This window comes from Gymnoscopelus braueri, assembly GCF_963280865.1.
Source record: "Gymnoscopelus braueri genome assembly, chromosome: 19".
NCBI classification, from domain to species: Eukaryota; Metazoa; Chordata; class Actinopteri; order Myctophiformes; family Myctophidae; genus Gymnoscopelus; species Gymnoscopelus braueri.
Window position 1 is genome coordinate 35,612,550 of NC_137621.1, and position 21,286 is coordinate 35,633,835.

At 42.9% G+C, this 21,286-nt stretch overlaps 1 protein-coding gene across 1 annotated transcript in view; it reads left to right on the forward strand.

The window, feature by feature from the left end:
• The window catches only part of fgfr3 (fibroblast growth factor receptor 3), a 73,227-nt gene that overhangs the window by 51,632 nt on the left and 309 nt on the right, over positions 1-21,286 (forward strand). The window contains 11 exon segments of the mRNA XM_080413764.1: positions 3,561-3,705; positions 4,983-5,158; positions 8,434-8,582; positions 9,655-9,776; positions 10,406-10,516; positions 11,282-11,472; positions 12,024-12,146; positions 12,738-12,808; positions 15,540-15,677; positions 15,908-16,013; positions 16,420-21,286. The exon segment at positions 16,420-21,286 is cut by the window's right edge and continues 309 nt beyond it. Coding sequence (XP_080269890.1) covers positions 3,561-3,705; positions 4,983-5,158; positions 8,434-8,582; positions 9,655-9,776; positions 10,406-10,516; positions 11,282-11,472; positions 12,024-12,146; positions 12,738-12,808; positions 15,540-15,677; positions 15,908-16,013; positions 16,420-16,584 — 1,497 coding nt within the window. The 3' untranslated portion in view covers positions 16,585-21,286.

Here is a 21,286-nt window from a genome sequence, read left to right on the forward strand (position 1 = left end):
AGGGCAAAGTCAGCAGGGAGGGAGAGAGAGAGATGGAGGGAGTGAATGACAAGAACGAGTGGGAGGGAGATGGGACAGAGAAATAGGTGAGAGACAGATGGAAAGAGATGAATAGAGAGTAAAATAGAGAAAGATGGCAAGATGGAGCTGTAGAGAGTGAGGGTAGGAGACAGACAGAGACAGAAAGAGACAAGGAAGACAGATGGAAGCGGAGAGGGAGGAAGACAGGCAGCGAGAGAGAGAGACGGGAGATGAAACGGAGGAAGAGGCAGAAAGTAAGACAGAAAGGGAGACAGGCGACAGTAAGAAAGAGACAAGCGAGAGAGAGGGAGAGAGAGGGGGGGGGGGGAGCGTCGGGTGCCCAGACCACGGCTCCACACTCTATTTCAGACTACCACATAATTGAAACAGTATTTACTGGGATCTGGAATCTGCACATGTGCTGTTTTTTTATATTCTCTCTGCCCCACCACAGTTCATTCTGACTGCTATGTGACATCTCGTGTGTGGCATATAGGAGCTAAGTGTGTCTGTGTCTGTGTGCGGCGCGCATGCGCACGCAGGCAAATGTGTGTGTTTATGCTTTTTTTTTTGTTCTGTGTGTGTGTGTGTTTTCAATGTACAGTACATGTACAGTATGTGTGTGTGGGATGTACAGTATATGTGTCTTGCATGAGTGCGTGTGAGTGGAATGTAAGGGAGAGCAGGGATGCAGGGGGAGTGGAGAATGTCACAGAGGATGTTTTTAACAAACGTCTGAATAGGCCTTTTTTGATGAATGGAAAAGACTTAGTTATGATTGACGCACCCTGAGTGGGGGGCCTAGATCTCACGTCTGGCTTCAAGAGACGCCTGGAGACGAGCCAGAGATTTCTAATTAAGCGACCATAAAGCATGATATGTTTTCTCCTTATGTGATTTGCCTATTTCATTATTTATCAGCTATACTGTATATGTGTGCTTTTCTCTCACTTTGACTGTAAGTGTGTGTGTGTGTGTGTGTGTGTGTGTGTGTGTGTGTGTGTGTGTGTGTGTGTTGAAAGCCTCTAATCTAACAACAGACACTGGTACATTATACACTCTTTACTGTGTACTGTATGCAATGTATGGCAGGGTGTGTTTTCACTGTATGTGCTTTTGCAGGACTGACTTACTAATGGATTTAATCTAGTTGTTTCTGTGAGCATATGTAGAATGTATAAGTGTGTGTATGTCTTCTACCAGCATTTTTCACAGCAAGTATTGTGTTTAATCTACCAATAGATATTATAATTATACTGTGCATGTGCAATGTGTCTGACATTTATGTTGTGTTGATGCTCAAGTTCAAAGCTATTTTGTTGCATCATGCATATGTGACCTATGTGAATGCAATAACTCATATTTTTTGCAGAGCTGAAAAACTAATGTAATTAACCCACAAAATGAAATCCTCAGTATTAATTTATCAATTTATAACTCTTGAGAGTGTACGAAATCTACAGATGTTAAATTTGTACACTTGCAGAGTTAACACTTACATCTTACAGTGTACCTGTACCAATAGATGCTGCCTTACTGTGCATTTCACTGTTCCTCCTTACAGAGTCTTGTGAGTGAGAGCACAGAGGCCCATGATAAACTAGCACTGTCCAACGTGACACAGAGAGATGCCGGGAAATACTGGTGTCGGGCCTCTAACTTTGTAGGCAAGTCGGAAAACGCTTTCTGGCTTAAGATACACAAACCAGGTAAAACTCCTGCAGCCCGAAACAAAAGCCCTTTGCTTTTGTACCGGGCCTTCCAGCAGCTATAATAAGATTCCTGTGGTGTTTCTTGGCTCAGTGTTGGTCTCCTGGGTGCGGGTCTGATGAGCTGGCTGTCTTGTTGGCTAATAGGATCTTTAAGTACTAAGCTCTTTTGAACACCTGAACAGTGTTGTCGGTGTGTGTAGTCAGGGAAAAAAATGCCTCCCTCACACAGTTACGGGGGCATTTGTACACTTTCAGGGTTAAATCAACACTCTGAATTTTGCTACGCTCTTACCTAAAACATTTTATTGAAAATTCGTAGTTGTGTGACCAAAATGTTTTGACAGAAAATGTTTTAATTGCAAGTTGTAAGTCAGTGTGCCGCAGTTCTTCTCTTGTGGTTTGTAGGCGGGTTAATGATGAGAGACAAGTTCCCTGTGGGTTTCCTCTACAAGGAGCTGAGGTATAAAAGATTGGCCCACACTCTCATCCATTTAAAGCCGCCACGTTCTGCTTCATCTTCTGTCCCGATCAATAACAAAACACAATATCACAGCCCTAATTACAGCTAGGACCTCTATACAACTTCAAATACCCGTTTTTTGTTTGTCCCCTTCAGCGCGCGCACACACACACACACACACACACACACACACACACACACACACGTAGAGTCAAAGACCCTTATTGATTTCTCTGAGAGTGCATCCTTCAGTTGTATTAATGTTCTTTTATATGAAAGCGTGCAGCAGAGCACGGCTCTTTGATTCATGACTCTGCCTGGATGTCACTGTTCATTACTAAGGCCCTGGGAACAAGATTCTAATGGCTACACACACACACACACACACACACACACACACACACACACACACACACACACACACACACACACACACACACACACACACACACCCCTCTACCCTCCATCACACCACATCAGACACCAAGTTTGAAACCGACTCCCCGCTGGTCATTGCTCCGTATAGTTGACTATTAGTCAAAAGGCCGTAGCCGCAGCTGTTGTGGTGGGTAATGCTCTTCTATACAGATGAGCCCACCTCAGCGCTGCAGTCTGCATCACCAACTTCATTAATCTGAAGATCGGTGTGGGGGAAATTGGTGAGGGAGACCGCTTGCTGTGCCAGGTGTATTGTCAAAGCATCTCATTGATTCAATTTGAGCTCTCAGGTAATTTAGCTGCATCGGCAAGTCAATAAGTCACGTCAAAGTCGAGCTTGCACCTCACAGCTGAGTTATGCCTGATTTGTACTTGGTTGCGTGCAGGTGTCACGCACCGAAAGTAGACAATCTACAGGCTCACAGTCACAACACATCACAGACGCTTGTAGAACCGCTATTTTCGGCCAATTATAAATCAGGCTTAAATTTGAATTAGTAAGGGTGCTTTTGTGATGCAGTGAAAGTGTAGCATTGTCTGCTTTTCCAAGTCAAATTGAAACTTGAAAACGTGAAGTTAGACAGCTGAGTTACTTTGCGATTGTTTGTTTTTTATGCTTCTATGCTTTCACAGCTAAGAGTGGGTGGGGGGTGCTGTGTTGCTTGGGTGCCTGTTGTTTCCAGGTGGTGGTGATAGGACCGTTGCTGTGGCACCAGACGAGGGGGAGAAGAAGCCCCTCTTCCTCCTCTAAAACCCTCCTCCAGCCTGCCTACTCCAACGCCTCATCCTCTGGACTGTCTCTCTCTCTCTTTCCTCCCTCCAGGGTGTGTTTGTTTGGTGCTGGCATTTCCTCTAAGGAGCTTTGGGTTCATGAAATCTCCCTTTCTCTCTCCTCTCTCTGTTTTTCCTTTTACCCTCATCCTCTGCAGACAACCGGTATAAACGCTACGGATAAGGAGCTAGAGATTCTCTTCTTAGCCAATGTGTCTTTTGAGGATGCAGGAGAGTATACTTGTCTAGCGGGGAACTCTATCGGCTATACTCACCACTCTGCTTGGCTCACGGTGTTGCCAGGTATATTTTCTGGTGTTACTTCCCCTCTTCATGGGTCTCTGGTCGTGGTGTGTTTTTTGTGTTCCTTAAATGCTCATTGCTTACAGTGGCAGCCATTAAAAAAGTCCCCACTTCCTGCATCTTAGCTCAAATTAGCCTCATCTGACACTAGCATCTTGCACATTCTGTCAGCTAAAGAGTGAACGGATTTGGAATTTTCCAAACAATTCCTGTGGTGCTGCAGCAGTAATGCAGTACTGTGCTATCTGCAGCATGCACTGTATGCAGTAAAAGTGGGGCTTTTATAATGCCTACACCTGTAGTATATGAATATGTTTTTTCTTTTGCTGATGTCATGCTTTACTCAGTAGCACAATAATCAACTTCGTACTCGCACAACACCTGCTTTATAATCACTGTACCGCACACACACAACGTCTACTTGTTAACACGTGTAAACTGCATTACATCCATCTCATTGCCCTTCTCTCACCGGGAGAATAGACATGCATAAACCTCTGTGAGGAACACGCGCTCGTTTCCTTCTTCCTTCTTTCATTTTTATTATTTATTTTCTAAATCATCTGTTGTGGTGTCCCCAGGCTACAAAGCAATTTAAAGACATTTCTGGGCTCCGTGTACAACACAGTAATTACCTCCCAGGGGAGCGGTACATCACAGGTGCAATTACCTGCCTGAAGATTCAGGAATAGATGACAGTTACACCATCTTTTTCTACTCTTGCCTTGTCGCAGACAACCCAAATGGTACCATTGTAGTTTGGGAGGCAAGTTCATTGAGCGTTGATTTATTTATATTTTTTACCCAAACGAACAAATGATTTATCGATGTTGATTCATTAGGACGGGTCGCACCAGCGGCTGGAGAACTCCCAAAATCCACTGGGTTGAAATGTGCTACTGAGCAAAGCCATGTTTTATGGGTTTAATTAAGAATGATCTGTTTGTTTACGAATTTCCGAGGGTAATTATCACGGAGATAAAACAAAATAGATGTGTTGTTAGAAGTGTTGCTGCAATACAATGTGGGATAATGACAAATTGTATTAATTTGTGCTGTCCTGCGACCAAGTCCCACCCCGGAAATAGCCGATCTAGAAGGTTAGAACGCGCCCCATCCGCGATGCGATGTGAGCTTCTAGATCGTCCATTTTCGGAAAGCAACTTTGTCGTATTAAGTCGCACAGCATTAGTTATGTAGACAAAACAGACCAAATGTCTTTATTTACTAAGCAGTGGCTTGCATTTGTGTTTGTGCACCTCCCTTCCTCCCCATAGCTGTGGATCTAGACAAGGAGGACGACTATGCAGACATCCTGATCTACGTGACGGGCTGCGTGCTCTTCATCCTCACCGTGGTCATCATTGTCCTCTGCCGCATGGGCATGACCAAGCAGAAGACGCTGCCCACGCCGCCTGTACAGAAGCTCTCCAAGTTCCCTCTCAAGAGACAGGTAACAGAAAGTAGATACAAGATTTGCATCATCAAATAATCGCTCTCGCTCTCGCTCTCGCTCTCTCTCGCTCTCTCTCTCTCTCTCTCTCTCTTCGTCCCCTCGCTTCCTGTCTTCAGCGAAGAATGAAACCCTCTAGACTGCAGTTTAGGATTAGCAATTACATTCTTTCCACAAAGACTATGATATTAGGGCGTCATCTGCAAATTGTGCTGAATCACATTTAGACAAAGTTGATATTTTTTCCATTGTGAATTTTGGACCGCATTACCCATGATACCGTGTGGCGCATAGAGCAGGGTAAATTGTCTTTGAATTCAAGACCCTCTTTATTACTTTTGCCATTGCGATCCGTCTTCAACTGGTATTTGCCACTAGACCGTAAAATTCAACCAAAAGGAAATGTAAGGATTCCATTTGTACACTCAGAGTAAAATTTATACTCTGGATTTTACAGTGTACCACACTGCATATCGTTGCTGTAGGGCAGAAACCTTGTATCTCCATATTTCACCTTTTGTTTTTTTATTAATTCGTCATACAAGTGTGTCACACAAAGGTAGCGAAAATAGCCAATCTACAAGCTCACAACAAGCTCACAAGTAAAAATAGCCAAATAGGCACAAATTATTTTTCCCATTTCCTGACGAGTAACAGTTTTGGACATACAAGGTTTCCACCCGACAGTGACGATATAAGACGTGAGCAGGTGCTGCATCGATCTTTATATGAGATCTGCATGTGGGCATATGTAGCTCTTGTGTTTCTGTTTGTGACGTAGCTTAGCGTAGCGCGGAGGCTGGAAGGCCTCAGGCCTCCGTGACATGTGTTCACATTTATCTTGGAGCGGATTCAGCCGAGGGGATATTTATGCCCTCCCAACGACTGTCAGTACCAGTGTTAGATTTCACTCTCGTCTAACAGACACACACACACACACACACACACACACACACACACACACACACACACACACACACACACACACACACGTGTACATGCACACACCCTTGTGTGTGCACGTGCATACATGCACACGCATACGGAAACACATGCATGCACGCGCATACAACACACACACACTTGCACTCCTCAACTGTTTTGGGAAAAATCTTAAAACGCAGCAGCTGCGTCTCCCAGTGAAGTGGCCTTTCAAGCCCCGGATTATACTCCGTCGTACGACAGCGTCTTGCGCCAAAAATAGCAGATCTACAAACACACAAAGTGTTCGCGATGAGACACATTGTGTGCTTGTCGATCTGCCATTTGTGGTGCGTGACACGGTGCGCGAGGAAATGTAAATCTTGACTCTCACAGAGTCCCACCCTTCTAATGCTGAGACACATTCTGTATACTGTACACAGCACGCCATCGCTCTGTGTGTGTATGTGTGTGTTTACATATGTGTGAGAGAGAGGGAGCGGGTGTGTGTGTGTGTGTGTGTTTGCACGAGCACATGTTCCACCGCTCTAGCTTCATAATTAAAGGCTTTCCCTCTGAAATGATATATATGCGTCCCCATTTTTAGAAAAGATTGTTACTTGGAATCCAGCGCTCTGTAGTTCAAGAATACAGGCGAGTCTGTATTCTCTCAGCAGGAAAAGGTCTTATAATAGAGCCTTAAAAAAACCTGCTTTCATGTTTTTCTGAGTTTTTCTTTTGTGTCAGGGAGTGTTTGTATAAAGAAGAAACTTGTTTTTTCAAGACATCTCACATCTCTCAAAACTCTTTGCTTGCAAACATGAGAATCTTTTCCATCTTTATGCTGTGGTCTTTTATGGCAGTCAGTTCAAGAGGGACCTTATAGTGTGCGTGCGAGCGTGCGCGAGAGGGATCTTTCCTTCATTTTTCGCAACACTAATCTCCCGGTTGTCTTTGTCCTTTTTCATAACTCAGAGTAAATCTCCTAGAAAATCTTGTGGTATGCCCCATCTGATATTACTCTCATTCCTCTCAAATTGTCAGTCGGGTTCGACGGCCGTGGTGTTTTGCTTTGTTTCACAACCCTTTTCTTCGTTGAGTTTTCATTCCGCCCCCACCCTCCCTTCCCTCTTTTTCACTTTCTCTCCTGCTGAGGAGCTGATGAGGAGGAGGTGTCGAAGGGGGATGTCTTGGTAGGTGGACATGTTTCTTCCAAGAGAGAGACGAGCGCCCCCACACACCTGCACTTCCAGAGATAAATGAGCACTGTGGATGGACACACAAACAGATACACACACCGTGGCAGGTCTATGACATAAACACATTCATCAATAAAAGACCCATCTGCCCCTGGACGAGTCAGATGAATGGTGATGGAGTTGCAGACCCTGCAGGCGGAGTGGCAGCAACACGGCTATGGCTTTCAGGAAATGGGAGTTCAGCTGATGGATAGAGAAGTCCATCCACCTGTTTAGTGGTCTGCCACCAACTGCAGCATCACCCCCCCCCCCACCCTTCATTTGTCTTTGTTACCGCCCTGCATCTTGCTCTTCTCTTCCTGTCCCCCTCCAGCCACTAAAGGCTGGCTAGCCATCTGTAAGGTGTCGGCGGGCAGACAGTTTTTTCAAAGTGTCTGTAGTCCCCGGCGGGACAGCGACAGGTTATTTGGTGCTGGCGTCATGTCCGATGTATCTTGCTCCCATAATGATTATTAAAATGTGTGCGTCATGGTGCTTTGCTTTCTTTTTTTCTTTTTGATATTTTTGGGGCATTTCTGCCTTTATTTCGTACAGTGGAGACTGACCGGAAACAGAGAGAGAGTCAGGGATTGACAGGCAGCAAAGGTCCACTGGGCCCGGGAATAGAACCCAGGACTTGCTGTCAGGCTGCATCAGAGCCTATACTGTATATATACTGCCCCTTAACAACTCGGCCATCTGCCGAGTCGTTTCTTTTTTCTTTTCTTTTCTTTTTGTTGCTTTCTTTTTGTCCAGCAATAAAATCCTCTTGTTTCCATAAGAGAAGAGAAACATTTTCAATGATGTGCGAGAACATGATGTTTACATCATGACTTGTTGAAGTATTGTTCCGAGAGACCTTCACTTGATTCCAGAGCAGATCTTGGATCAGGTTAAAGAGAAAATCACCCTCAGCACTTGCACATTTTATTTAAACTTTTTCAAGATTCAAGTCTCGGCTGGATGGTTTGTTAAGACAAGGCATTTTCATAGCGTGCCCCCCATCTCTGTCTGTCTCTCTCCGTCTCACGCTGTCTCTGTCTGTGATCTCCTTGTCGACACTACCAACTCTCCCTTTTCAGAAACTATAACAACCTTTCTCTTTTTGTACCCAAGCAGGTGTCTCTGGATTCCAACTCCTCCATGAACTCCAACACCCCATTGGTCAGGATTGCCCGCCTGTCATCCAGCGACGGACCAATGCTGGCCAACGTACTTGAGCTGGAACTGCCCTCTGACCCCAAATGGGAGTTCTCCAGAAGCAGGTAAAAATCTCAAATAAATATGGAATTTGCTGAGATTGTAGAACATGTGTTAACATTAACAATAAGAAATAATTGCTTTATTGTATGCTTAACCCATTAACACATCGGGTGCCAAAAACGGTCCGGACCGTTTTTGAGAATCCAAACGAGGAGTGCCGAAAACGGTCCGGACCGTTTTTGACCCAATTTAATTTTTATACGTGGGGCCCACGTGGGGCGCTCTAACGAAACTTTGGGATCATCCAAGGAGTTTCTGAGAAGGAGAGGCCGGATGTGGATCCATGTCAAAAATCCTTCCGGTCGGCCTTTCCAATGTTATCTCCTTGACTAAAAGCTTAATATCTCCATTTCTTTTTAACGTGGTGGAAGCGAGCCGTTTTCGATCGGCGATCACTCTGCAATGGAGGATCGCGTTAGAAATATTATTGTTCCAGGCGTTAGTCGGGACCCTCCGCCGTCTCGCACGCAGGCTTTGTTTACATGCACTTCCGCGTCGGGGCTTCTACAGCACGAAACGTATCAACGTAAGTGGATGGAAGAATAGCCGGCACTGAACGTATAATATTTGAATAAACCTCTGGCACCCAATGTGTTAAGACCTGGAACGCATCTGTGTCACTTTTTCATTTGAGCTAAAAAGCATTATTTTACACTTTGCCTTGCCTATTCAAAAATAGCAGATATACAAGCTCGGTGCCGTGCTACGAGCTTGTAGATCTGCTATTTTTGGAAAATGTATGCAAATCTTTGAATATATATAGTTTAAAGTGAAAAATTTTAACTCTATTCTTTGCTTCTGGGGGGTCCCTGGAACAAAACATTTTGAGATAGAGGTCGGCGGCCAAATACATCATTTTGGGGGTCCTTGACATGAAAAAGTTTGAGAACCACTGACATAGTAACATAAGTTTTTTCAAAAAACAGTTTTTAGAAGACATTTTGTAGAATCGACCTCAGGTCTTAATGGGTTAACAATAAGAAATAACTGCTTTATTATATGCTTAACCAGATCCTAATTTAACCTTTACAGAAAACACAATATACAGAATGTCCTGTATTCCTTTTGTTTCAGACTGACCCTGGGTAAGCCTCTGGGGGAAGGCTGCTTTGGTCAGGTGGTGATGGCCGAAGCCATCGGCATCGACAAGGAGAAACCCAACAAGGGGCTGGATGTTGCTGTGAAAATGCTGAAAGGTTTGTGATTATACTGGTTTTTGTGGGTATTGTGGGTATTGTAGGCATGCTCTGGGGAAATAATACTACATGACCTTGACAACTTCAACAGCAAAAGTCAGTTGATTTCCTGATGGAGGCAGTGGCATTGATATTGTTGTTGTGGATTTCTCTATCTCTCGCTCTCGCTCTCTCTCTCTCTTTCTTTCTTTTTCTCTAACCTCGGCTCCCAGGCTTGCTTTCTCAGAAAGAAAGCCTGGGGAATGTTGAAGCGAAAAGTGGATAGAAGTGGGCAGGGCCGCTAGATTGGAGGGCTGGCCACATGAGACTACTTTCTCTCTGTTCCCCTCCTTCCATCCCTTTGTCCCCTTCAGCATGGTTTCTCTCCTATTTCTGTTTCTCTGATCTCTCTCTCTCTCTCGCTCTCTCTTGCTCTCTCTCTCTCTCTCATTATTTCCCTTTCTCTAATCTAAAAAAGTGCTGTTAGTTCTCATGTGTTGCTGTTTAGTATTTATACCCCTTTGTCATCCTGTCAAGCACTTGGTGACAAACATGTATAGTTTGTAGCATCTTATAAATATTTTTTTAACTCATTGAGTCTCTCTCTCTCTCTCTCTCTCTCTCTATCTCTCTCTCTCCCTCCCTCTTAGATGATGCCACAGATAAAGATCTGTCAGACCTTGTGTCGGAGATGGAGATGATGAAGATGATAGGGAAACATAAAAACATCATCAACCTACTGGGAGCATGCACGCAGGATGGTGAGCTCACCTGGAGAACATCCCATTTATTACAGAACGCAGCATGACAGCTTCCATGTCTCCTGCATGTTGAAAATAGGAATATTAAGTTCTGGGGGTAAAATGAGATGCTAATGTATTCAGTTTAGAATAAATGAAAAATGGGAAAAATTAAAGATGAAGTCACTGAAAGTAAACTGTGACCTGCACGCGCTCTCGCCACCCCCAACAATTTGAATAGAATGACTTTAAATGAAAGGTAAAGTTACTGAAAGTCAAAGTGTAATATTAAACACTTAACGTTGCCGGTGTACAGTATATCCCTAACTGTGCACAGGTTCCTCTGTAAATTAAGTGATTCCATGTCACATCCCTTTTCTATTCAACGCTGCAATATTCCACTACTACTACTGGCACTATAATAATGAGGTGTGCATGCAGCACAGTGTAGATGAGCTGCATGGCTGTGTTTCAGACCAAAATAGTTTTTGGCGTTTTCAGTATCCTCTGATGAACAAATTTGCAGACAGAGGGACACATTATTATGCATAGACGAATGCATTACAATAGTTACTATGAGCTTGTAGATCAGATTTCTTTTTTGAAAATCTTGGAGAATTTGTGCAAAACTTTTAATATATATATTTTTTTTTAAAGCGAACATTTGTAACTCAAATTTTTGCTTCTGGGGGGGAAGGGGGGGGGGGGCAAAGAAATCTATAAAAATGACACGGATGCGTTCCCCGGAAAAGGGATCAATAATAAAAACCACTGACATGGTTCCAGGTCCTCTGTACGTGCTGGTGGAGTACGCCTCCAAGGGGAACCTGAGGGAGTACCTCCGGGCGCGGCGGCCACCGGGCATGGACTACTCCTTCGACACCTGCAAGATCCCCGACGAGCAGCTGACCTTCAAAGACCTGGTGTCCTGTGCGTACCAGGTGGCCCGCGGCATGGAATACCTGGCCTCACAGAAGGTACAGTACTGGCTGAACATACAGGGGAGATGTTGGGGAGTGGTGCACACATACACATGGATTAAAGTTCTCAGTCACCATGACTGATTTCAGTCATTTGGATTCCATATGAAGCCAGCATGTCCTCTATGGAAGCATGTTGCGCATCGAAATGAGCCGATCTATAAGATAGCAATATGTTCAGAAGCATCTTCCATAAAACCTTAATAGTCTCGGATATTTCATATAAAAGCAAAGGTTTAAAGCCTCAATCTGTGATTTCTTCACCTGGTTGGCAGTATGTAGAACAGCAGGAACGATATTACTAAAACATAATAATTGTGTTAATTGTTTAGGAATCAGTGCTAGTACAGTATGTGGGGGGGCTCCTTTCATAATGTTTCACAAATCACACATTAGGACACACACACACACGCACGCGTGTGCGCGCACTCTCTCTATCTCTCTCTCACTTAATGCATACATACACTCACTTGAGCTCCATGGTATGACCCGGGCCGTGTTTGATGCATGTTTTAACGCGCGCGTGTGTGTGTCTTGTCTCTCTACAGTGTATCCATAGAGACTTGGCAGCCAGGAACGTGTTGGTCACCGAGGACAACGTTATGAAGATTGCCGACTTTGGTCTCGCCAGAGACGTGCACAATATAGACTACTACAAAAAGACTACAAATGTGAGTTTATTTCAGCAGCATATTTCCATTTCCGACATAAACGCAATGAAGCAAAAATAAGTATTTTTCTTTACCCTGAGGGGTGGAGTTTGTCATGTTAAGTCAATAATATTGAAAAACGTTTAGGAAAGTGTGCTATATTGATTTACTATGTTTTTCCTAATGTGTTTTCCTAATAATAACTACACTGCCCATCAACCCTCAAAAACAGCTCCAGGGGTGCTGTACTGACCTCTCTGAATAAAATGTGTGTGCGTAAAATGCAAGAAATCACAAGTGCCATTTACCCTGTGTAAAATGGCCAATACAGAATCATCTAACTTAAAATGTCTTGTCAATCATTGTATTTCACATGGTAAGCTCTTGCTGAAGGCACAAACCCTCTACATGCTCACTTACTGTAATCCTCTCTGGGCAAGAGCATCGACTAAAGACCTGAAAAATTTATGAAAGGGAGGGCGTGGGCCTCCGGTCTTTGAACTGGGCCGGGTCGGATGGACGTTCACTTGTTTTGTTGGACAGTAGTGTCTGGGCTGTACAGAATAGTTCTGCTGACCCAAGCGCCTCTGTTATCCTCTGCTGTTGTTCCAGGGTCGTCTGCCCGTGAAATGGATGGCTCCGGAGGCGCTGTTCGACCGGGTCTACACGCACCAGAGCGACGTGTGAGTTTTGCACGTACCAACACACATGAACACACCCCCCACTTTCACATGCCACCCCTCCAACCATCTGGATGTGCTGTACACCCAAGGAATTTGGGTTGTTGAAATATCACGACGGTGCGTGTTAGCATCAAAAGGTAGAGATGTAGCTAGCGTGTGAATATGGATTTGTTGCGTTCCCTCGGGCCCTTCGGCCCCCAGGTCCTCTCTTATTATCTTGCCACTAGCTCTGTTCTCTGCTCGCTGTCATCTGGGCTCGCTTGATAATCCAGGGGCCCATTGTATATCAGCATCCACTGCATTCCGCACCATGTTTGTACCTTAATCTCCCATTATGACATCAGAGGGCAGCCGAAACGGCACGCGGGCCCCCAACATCTTAGCATTATTTTATCAGTGTAAATCCACCCATCCCTGGAGTAGGGGGAGATAAGGAGGGCCATTCTCTGTTATCACGGGGTATTCCCCTCAGGGTCATTTCCTGGCATATTACAAAGGAAACCAGATGGTAAAGACAGGCTTGGGCTTGGTCTTTTGTATAACCTTTGATTCTTCCCTGATTGACCCTGTGTTTTGGAACAATCTGAATAGCATGGTCAGCCTCTGTGCCTTCCTTCATGATTTGCTCCTCACATTGCTCCCTCAATGTTCTACGGTGTGACTCCCAAGACGCGCTGAAACGGTCAGCTATTTGCTAAATCTATGCCCTTAGTAATGTTTATCGGAAGGGTTTTCTCACCCTCCACCCCCACATCCCTACTACCCCTTGCCCCTCATCCCCCAGTCGCAGCCAGACTTTGTGTCCCTGGCAGCCCCATCCAAGTCAAACACAGGCCCCTGTCAACACTGGCCTGTCTCTGTGTGATTACAGTAGTAGTGGGAACGGGCCGGGAGAGGAAGATCAGTCCTCTCTGGTTGTGTTATTTCAGCAGGTCTGGATTACTACACAGTTTAGTCAGTCTTTATACAGTAGTCCAGTCCACTCTTTCTCACTCACACACGCATACGTACATGAACACACACACACACACACACACACACACACACACACACACACACACACACACACACACACACACACACACACACACACACACACACACACACACACACACACACACACACACACACACACACACACACACACACACACACAGTGAGAGTGAGTGACAGGCAGTGAGAAGAACACTGTCCATTAAATGGCAATTGGTGAGTGTATGGGCACGTGCATGAGAGAGTGAAGTCTATTTTGAACAGTGCAATGCAAGTACGAATTAGACTTTTGTTTTGAATTAGCTGAACTTAGTTGTGCTGTATGCTCAGTAAAATCCTTAGTGTTCATTTAACTCTGACTATGTAGAAATGGACACAGGGTCTAATTTGTACAGTGTTAGAGTAAACAGCGTACAACAGTAAATAAACAGTGAATGTTCACCTGGGATAACTAGTGTTGGATGTACTAACAGCTAGTTAGTTTACTGGTGCATTTTGCACAGTCCAGTCGGATGGTCCATGCCGGGAGAAGACCCTGACCAACACACTGTAATGATAATGAGTTAGTAACTGGTCCACTGTCAGCCCAATTATTCCTGGCTTCTGCTTTCTATTATCTTTCTTCCTGTAGATCTACCCCTCCACTACCCCTTAATCTCTCTCTCTCTCTCCCTCTTTGGCTCCCTTGTTTCTCCCCCTCCTTCTTTCTCGCACACAGGGTAAGAAAGAGGCAGGGTCTCTTTCTTACCCTGCCTACCTTTCTTTGCTCTCGTTCTACTCTTTTCCTCTACACTTTAGTGTCTCCCTCTTCCTCTCATTTTACCTTCTGTATGACCTTCTGTATCTTACCCACCTTGCCTTTCTCTCCTTCCCTCCCTGGCTGGTTGTCCAGCCCGGTAGCTGCTGTTTGAGCAGAGCGTGGATAATTAGATTAGGGCCCTGCTGAGAACTACAGCGGGAGAAGGAGGGGTCCGATTCAGAGCCACTGGACGAATGGCCAAACAATGGGAGCCTGGGCTAATAGACCAGCCCTTTATGTGATTACCTCCCCTCATGTTTTATCCATTTACTGAGTGAGCCTGCTGCCAGAGACAGTCAGGGAAGGTGGGCTGAAATGTGTGTGGAGTTGGGTTGTACTTGAGTGTGGATAAAAGATTGTATGGCAACTGAGCTTTGGTAGTTATGGTTGTACTGGTCCTTTATTTCAGGGTCTCCTTTAAGAAAGCGTCTACAATGGGTGCACAGTAGCTGACCAGACGTGTTGTACACATAATCGCAATGTCCCTGGTTTGATGGCACCCCCACTTTGTCCTCTGCTTCTTGTCTTTCTACACTGTCCTGGTTAAATAAAAGATGCAGGCATCTAAGTTTGTATAATTAATAATAGATTTAGATTGTTTTATGAAAATAATCTACAAAATATTTCTGGTCAGTGGTGTTGTGTTGGTTAATACCTCCAGAGCTACAGATGTGCCCAGCTAGCCAGGGACTGAGTCCCGCCTCCTGTTCCTCTACTACACTGTCACCCTCTCAACGTTCTAATCTGTCTGAAAAAAAGCAAAGATACAAAGAGTGAGAGTTGGACCGCCTACTCTTCGTCTAAGAAAGAAAGCCTTTTATCAGTAAGAGCATGGATCTGATGTGCGTTTCTCCAACTGCACACAACAGTACACTGTGCTGTACCCATGCAGCTTTGTGACCCCTGACCTTTACCCTTTGTCCATATGTGTGCTTGTAGGTGGTCCTATGGAGTGCTGCTATGGGAGATCTTCACCCTGGGAGGTTCTCCGTACCCAGGCATCCCTGTAGAGGAGCTCTTTAAACTGCTGAAGGAGGGTCATCGGATGGACAAACCAGCCAACTGCACTCATGAGCTGTATGTCACATACATGTTATATGTACCGTGCATGTGTCCTACTTTGTGCTTTATGATCAAGTGAAGCAAACATACAATAGCTAGTATAACATTTTTTGTTTATTGTCATTAATTTTTAATACGTTTGTGAAACATACTACACAGTGCATTAAATGAACAGCGAGTAGAGCGGTTCATAGATCTGTTACAGTCGATTTGTTTTAACTGATGGGTTTACCTTTCATTTGCAGGTATATGATAATGAGAGAGTGTTGGCATGCTGTGCCCTCTCAGCGACCAACCTTCAGACAGCTGGTAGAAGACCATGATAGGGTTCTGTCCATGACCTCCACTGATGTAAGTCTCACCACAATGCCGGACTATCTAATCCTATCCCCCGACACTTAAGCTGATCTTAGATTTGAACTTGATAATCTAAAGCTTATATTGGCAAAGGTATTGCTCCTCAGAAATACCTCAGTCATACCTCAAAGCTTCTACTTTCTGATTGAGCTGTAAGCTACAAAACTCATGACTGATCTTCAGCCAAACGTCGCTGGAAAAGTTCGCCCTAAACCAGAATGTAGAAGTACACAAATGTTTTTTTTTTTACTCAACCATGTTGAAAGACGTTTCATGATGTGTGTTAAAATTCATTCTTACATAAATGATAATATTCATTTATCGTACAGCAGTTTTCTTAACAAAGTTACAAAGTGGTTAAAATCCAACTGAGTTAACATTTGACCTCTCCCTGTGACAGGAGTACCTGGATCTGTCGGTTCCCTTCGAGCAGTACTCTCCTACCTGTCAGGACTCAAACAGCACCTGCTCCTCAGGTGACGACTCTGTGTTCGCCCATGACCCTTTGCCTGACGAGCCCTGTCTTCCCAAACCGCTCCCCAGTAACGGGGTGATAAGGACATAATTGCCCCCCACATACACACACACACACTGGGAGGGGGCAATTAAGTCCCTTGCCCCACTCCACCCCCCATGAGACTTGTGACCACCTCTCAGTGTGATGTCTTGACAGCCTCGTTGAGGTTGGGAAAACAAACGAAAAACTGTCACATGCAATACTTCCACAGCGCTTCAGTTCTTCAATTGGTCTTGTACTTTTGGTAGAAAATGCTGTACGATTGAGGGTGTCCGTTTTCTATTTGAGAGACTCCTAAGTATTGAAGGAAGGATTTTTTTTTCTTTTGCTGTTGAACCGTGTCTATTTTTTGTTTGTTTGTTTGTTTGTCTCTTCCTTTCAATGAAATGAAATTCTATTTTTGTACTTGGCCAGTCTTTTTTTTAATTGACAATCCGTGGGGGTCAAACCATTCCGTGCCTACTTGGGGGAAGCTCCCAGAACTGAAACAGGAAGTGATGTAAGAGGAGTGGAAGGAAAGACATTGGTCAGTGACTGGTCGTGTGACGCAGGGGCATTTGTTTTTGTTTTTATTTCTCTTCTGCATGGACCTCTTAGACTGAGATACTGTACATGGTCTACCCGGAAGTCTGTTTGAACTAAATACCAGCAAAGAAAGAATCCGTTCGATAATGTGACTTGTTCTTCCGATGACATTTTTGGTCCTTCCTCAAAACATACTGTACTTCCTCACAATTCTGGCAGATGTTCCGGCATTTCGCCTTCTACAGATGATAAAGAAATATTCAAGAATGGACATGAGTACACATGGCTACATACATGGTATGTGTTTATTCCTGAGTTTAAGTGAATCAACTTAATGCTTCATCCTCCTAAGCGAGCAGCTTGGGGGGTCCATGGAACAACGCTCTCATCCATTGTGAGGTTTAAGGGCCATTTGGTAATAATAATTAAGGTTTGTAGGAGTTTTTTTTCTATGTATCTAGAAAATGATTTATTGTAAATATATAAATGCAAATATGTATCATATTGCTGTGCACAGCTATGTACTTAAAAGACAAAAAAACTCATTTTTCTAAAGTATTGTTTTAGAACCGAAAGCATTGCAATCTAGGGAAGACACTGTCATGAAAACATTTAGTCATTTTAATAAGTGATTACAAAAAAGGTTTTATGTTTTATGTATATTTGTAAAGATATTTATAGACTTAACATGTGGTTCTTAAGTTCGAAAGATCTAGTTTTAGGATTTTAGTACTGTAAGCAAAGATTTTTATTTCTTTTTTTGTAACTTATTTTAAGATAGAACTGCAATGTTTATTTTTCACAACTGGCTGATTCTTACTTTTCTGGTTTTCAATCCATCTTTTTCTTTTTCTTTTTAGTTTGTTTACAGTCAAAGAAAACAATATAAGAATGTATGGCAGACGCAAATTTTTAGCTTAACAGTGTTTTCAGAAAGCAAGTGCAAGATTCAAATGCCAGAAGTGAGACTTACACATGAATTGAAACTCCAACTGAAACTGTAAACAAATCAGTTGAGTGAAATGGTATACAGTTGGTTGAATTTGATACAATTTGTTTGAAAAACTAACAACGATGTAACTCTTGCTGGGCAAGAAATTGACAGTGCTTCGTAATATGTACCCGAGAGGCCTTTTAGTATCCCTGAAGTGCTCAAAGACATACTGAATAGAAAATATATCAAAGAATATCTGCTGTAAATTAAGCGTTCTCATTCATAAGCATACTGTATATTACTGTAAAGGTTTCCGATTGAATTAATCTAAGACTATAAAAGTGTTGCATGCATTCATAGTTAAATTAAGTGATGTAGGTTCAATCCCCAAAAGAGTCATGTGTCCTGTCATAAGTGTCCTTGAGCACTGCATATACAGTACTCTCTACTAGTGGCCATATTCTGAATAACAACTTTGGCAATTTTGCCTAAAGTGATAAATGTATTGTGCATCTGTTTTACACTTATACAGTATGTCATTGTGTTACTTTAGTGCTACTAAAGAACCTGCCCAGAAGCTTGAGAAGTTATCGCTGCTCCATAGTGTTAATATTAAGAAATGAAGGCATGCTGTTGTGTCATAGAGAGACCACACAGCAGAAAAGAAAAACTCAAGTTTGTCAAAGCAGACTCTGAAACGTATTAAGTATGTGAGTGTGTGTGTGTGTGTGTGTGTGTGCGTGTGTGCGCGCATGTGAAGTTACGAGATGTGCCACCGTAACACACTTCTTTTTAAGCTTAGTTTGTCAAGGAGAAGGAAAAAAAAGTGCCAAATCTTTAGTCTTAATAGTCTTCTTTCATCCTGTCTTCTGAGATCTCTGAACCAAAATCACTGCACTGCCAGCGAGAATGTAAGAGGTGGAGGGTTGGGTTGAAAGTGCGTGGTGGCTATATGTGCAGGGAACGGTTATGAGATTGCCAAATAATAACCTCCCAGTTCCCCCAAAAGTTTATGCTGTTCTCTCCAGCTAACCCCAAATAGTGGAAGGGTTGAAATGTTTACACAGCCTTTGTTTAGTGAAAGTCTCAAAAGGGAACGTTTTCTGTTTCGTTTGTCTGTTTTGGTCAAGTTGCGTTGATGCATAGCATGATTTCGACGGAATTCCACGGAATCATGCTATGCATGGAAACCACGGAATCCACGGAAACAAAGAACAGTTGGTAACCACACAGTAAAATCCTCAGAGTTGATTTAACTCTTGAGCGTCCATTTTGTTACATTTGTACACTGAGTTACAAATGGATAAATTAACGCTGAGGATTATACTGATCACTTTGCAATGGCTACATTCTCTTCTCAGTTTGTGTAATTTGAATGTGTTTAATGACACAAAAATAATGTCAGTACAACACTGTCCAATACATAATGTACTTACAAGGGTGCAGCAACGCTGTATATAATGTAGTATACAACTTGGTGTGTTCAGTGCTGCAAGTACATAGCTAAATGTTCAAATGTATGTTTCCTCTTCCACCGCTTTGTTCCACCCTAGTAGAAACATTACTTTTAAAGGCAGTTGACTTATTTACAATAATAATTATTATTATAGTTAATAACGATTACTTTGGATACTTAATTGTTATGGGTTTATGACTTGGTTAGTATGGTGGAATAATGCCATTGTAAAGTTATACCAACAAGCCTAGCACGAAGTCGTCATATATTTCTTCTGAGTATAATTCAGTCCCAGTTTTGGCCCCATTCATATCAAGTGCCTGGAATAATTTAGAAGGAAGGAGAAAAGAGATTAGCCTGTTAATTTTGACCTAGTTTTGAATGTATAATTACAAAATAATTATGATGATGATAACAAGCCGTTCTGTCTAAAATGCTAAAAGAAGGTCATATGGTGTGAGATTTGTGTTTTTTTTATTTTTTTTATGAACCAGACAGACAAAAGGCACTTGTTTAATAACAGCAGGGTGGAGCCAATGAAACTGATAATGTTCCTCTATTTATTCTTCCATGCTGGGTAAAAGCTTTCCCTATGGCGAGAGTGTTATTATTCACAGCTATCTGCTTTCCTCATGCTTCATGAAGAGCCAGATGATGACAGAAGATGTAGAATACTCCTTTTACTACATATTTTTGGCAGGGGGAGGTGGTGCATCTTGCTATTTTGATTTTATTTTATTTTTTACCCTTGATGGTATTTTATGTCCAGTGTAAAGCCTGATTTATACTTATTCATACGATGGAGTTGTGTGCCAAAAAATAGCTATTCTATCTCAGATTGGCTATTTTTGTCGTGTGGATCTATCATACGATGGAGCATAAATTAAGCATACTGTAAGCGCTACAGATGGCCTCTTTCTCTGTTAGGATTAAGTCCCCTTCTTTGGGTGGAATGAACTGAAGGCTTGATTTCCAAAATGACACTGTATGAATCCATTTGTTTTTTTGGGGGGGAAGGCAACCAGAAAACCATTAAGTTTTACAAATAAAAAATTATTCCAACCCCATAGACATAACCATTTCATAACTAAAGTCTTAGAAATGACTCATAGTTGTAACAGTAACCCATAATTTTGCTTGCACTTTCATGCCAATGCTCATTTCGTAAAGCTAGTTGTCGTTTTCATTTCCCTCAAACGATGGATGTCTGATTTTTGGAATAAAACTCGTTCAGTTGCTCCTGTTTCCTTAACCAGGCAGGAGGTGTGTTCTATTGTATGTACAGTACAGATCAACACCTATTCTGTTGTCTCCACTCTGACTGACTTATTTATTTTGTATTAATGTATTTAATGGAAAAAGAAGATTATTGGGAATTGGTGTCTTTGTTAACAAAGGGGGTCTGTTAGCCCCTAACAGTGAGATACATATTATCTATGCCTCCAATGAAATATCAAAGATAAAGCTCTTTTTCCCAGGTTGGAATTGTTGGTTTTTCAGGTTCATCATCACAGAATCCTCCTTCGTGCAGTTTTAAGTTAATTATGGTCATGCAGCTCTAACCTACTGTGGATGAGATGTTACAAATTAATTTATAGTTTGAAAATTCTCGCTTTTATGTTGCTGATACAAATAGTTTTTGTAGCCGTGTGGGCTGTTTTGTACAAATCTTAGGAATATATTTTCATGACCCTTTTTGTTGTTTTTATTTGGCATTCCACATCTTTTTACCACCAGTTCAGAATGACAAAACCAGTTTGTGTCAACAGTTTTGGTTTGTCACTCTCCCCACCCCAACAACTTCATTTCTACAGCCCACGTAATTTATTTTTCTC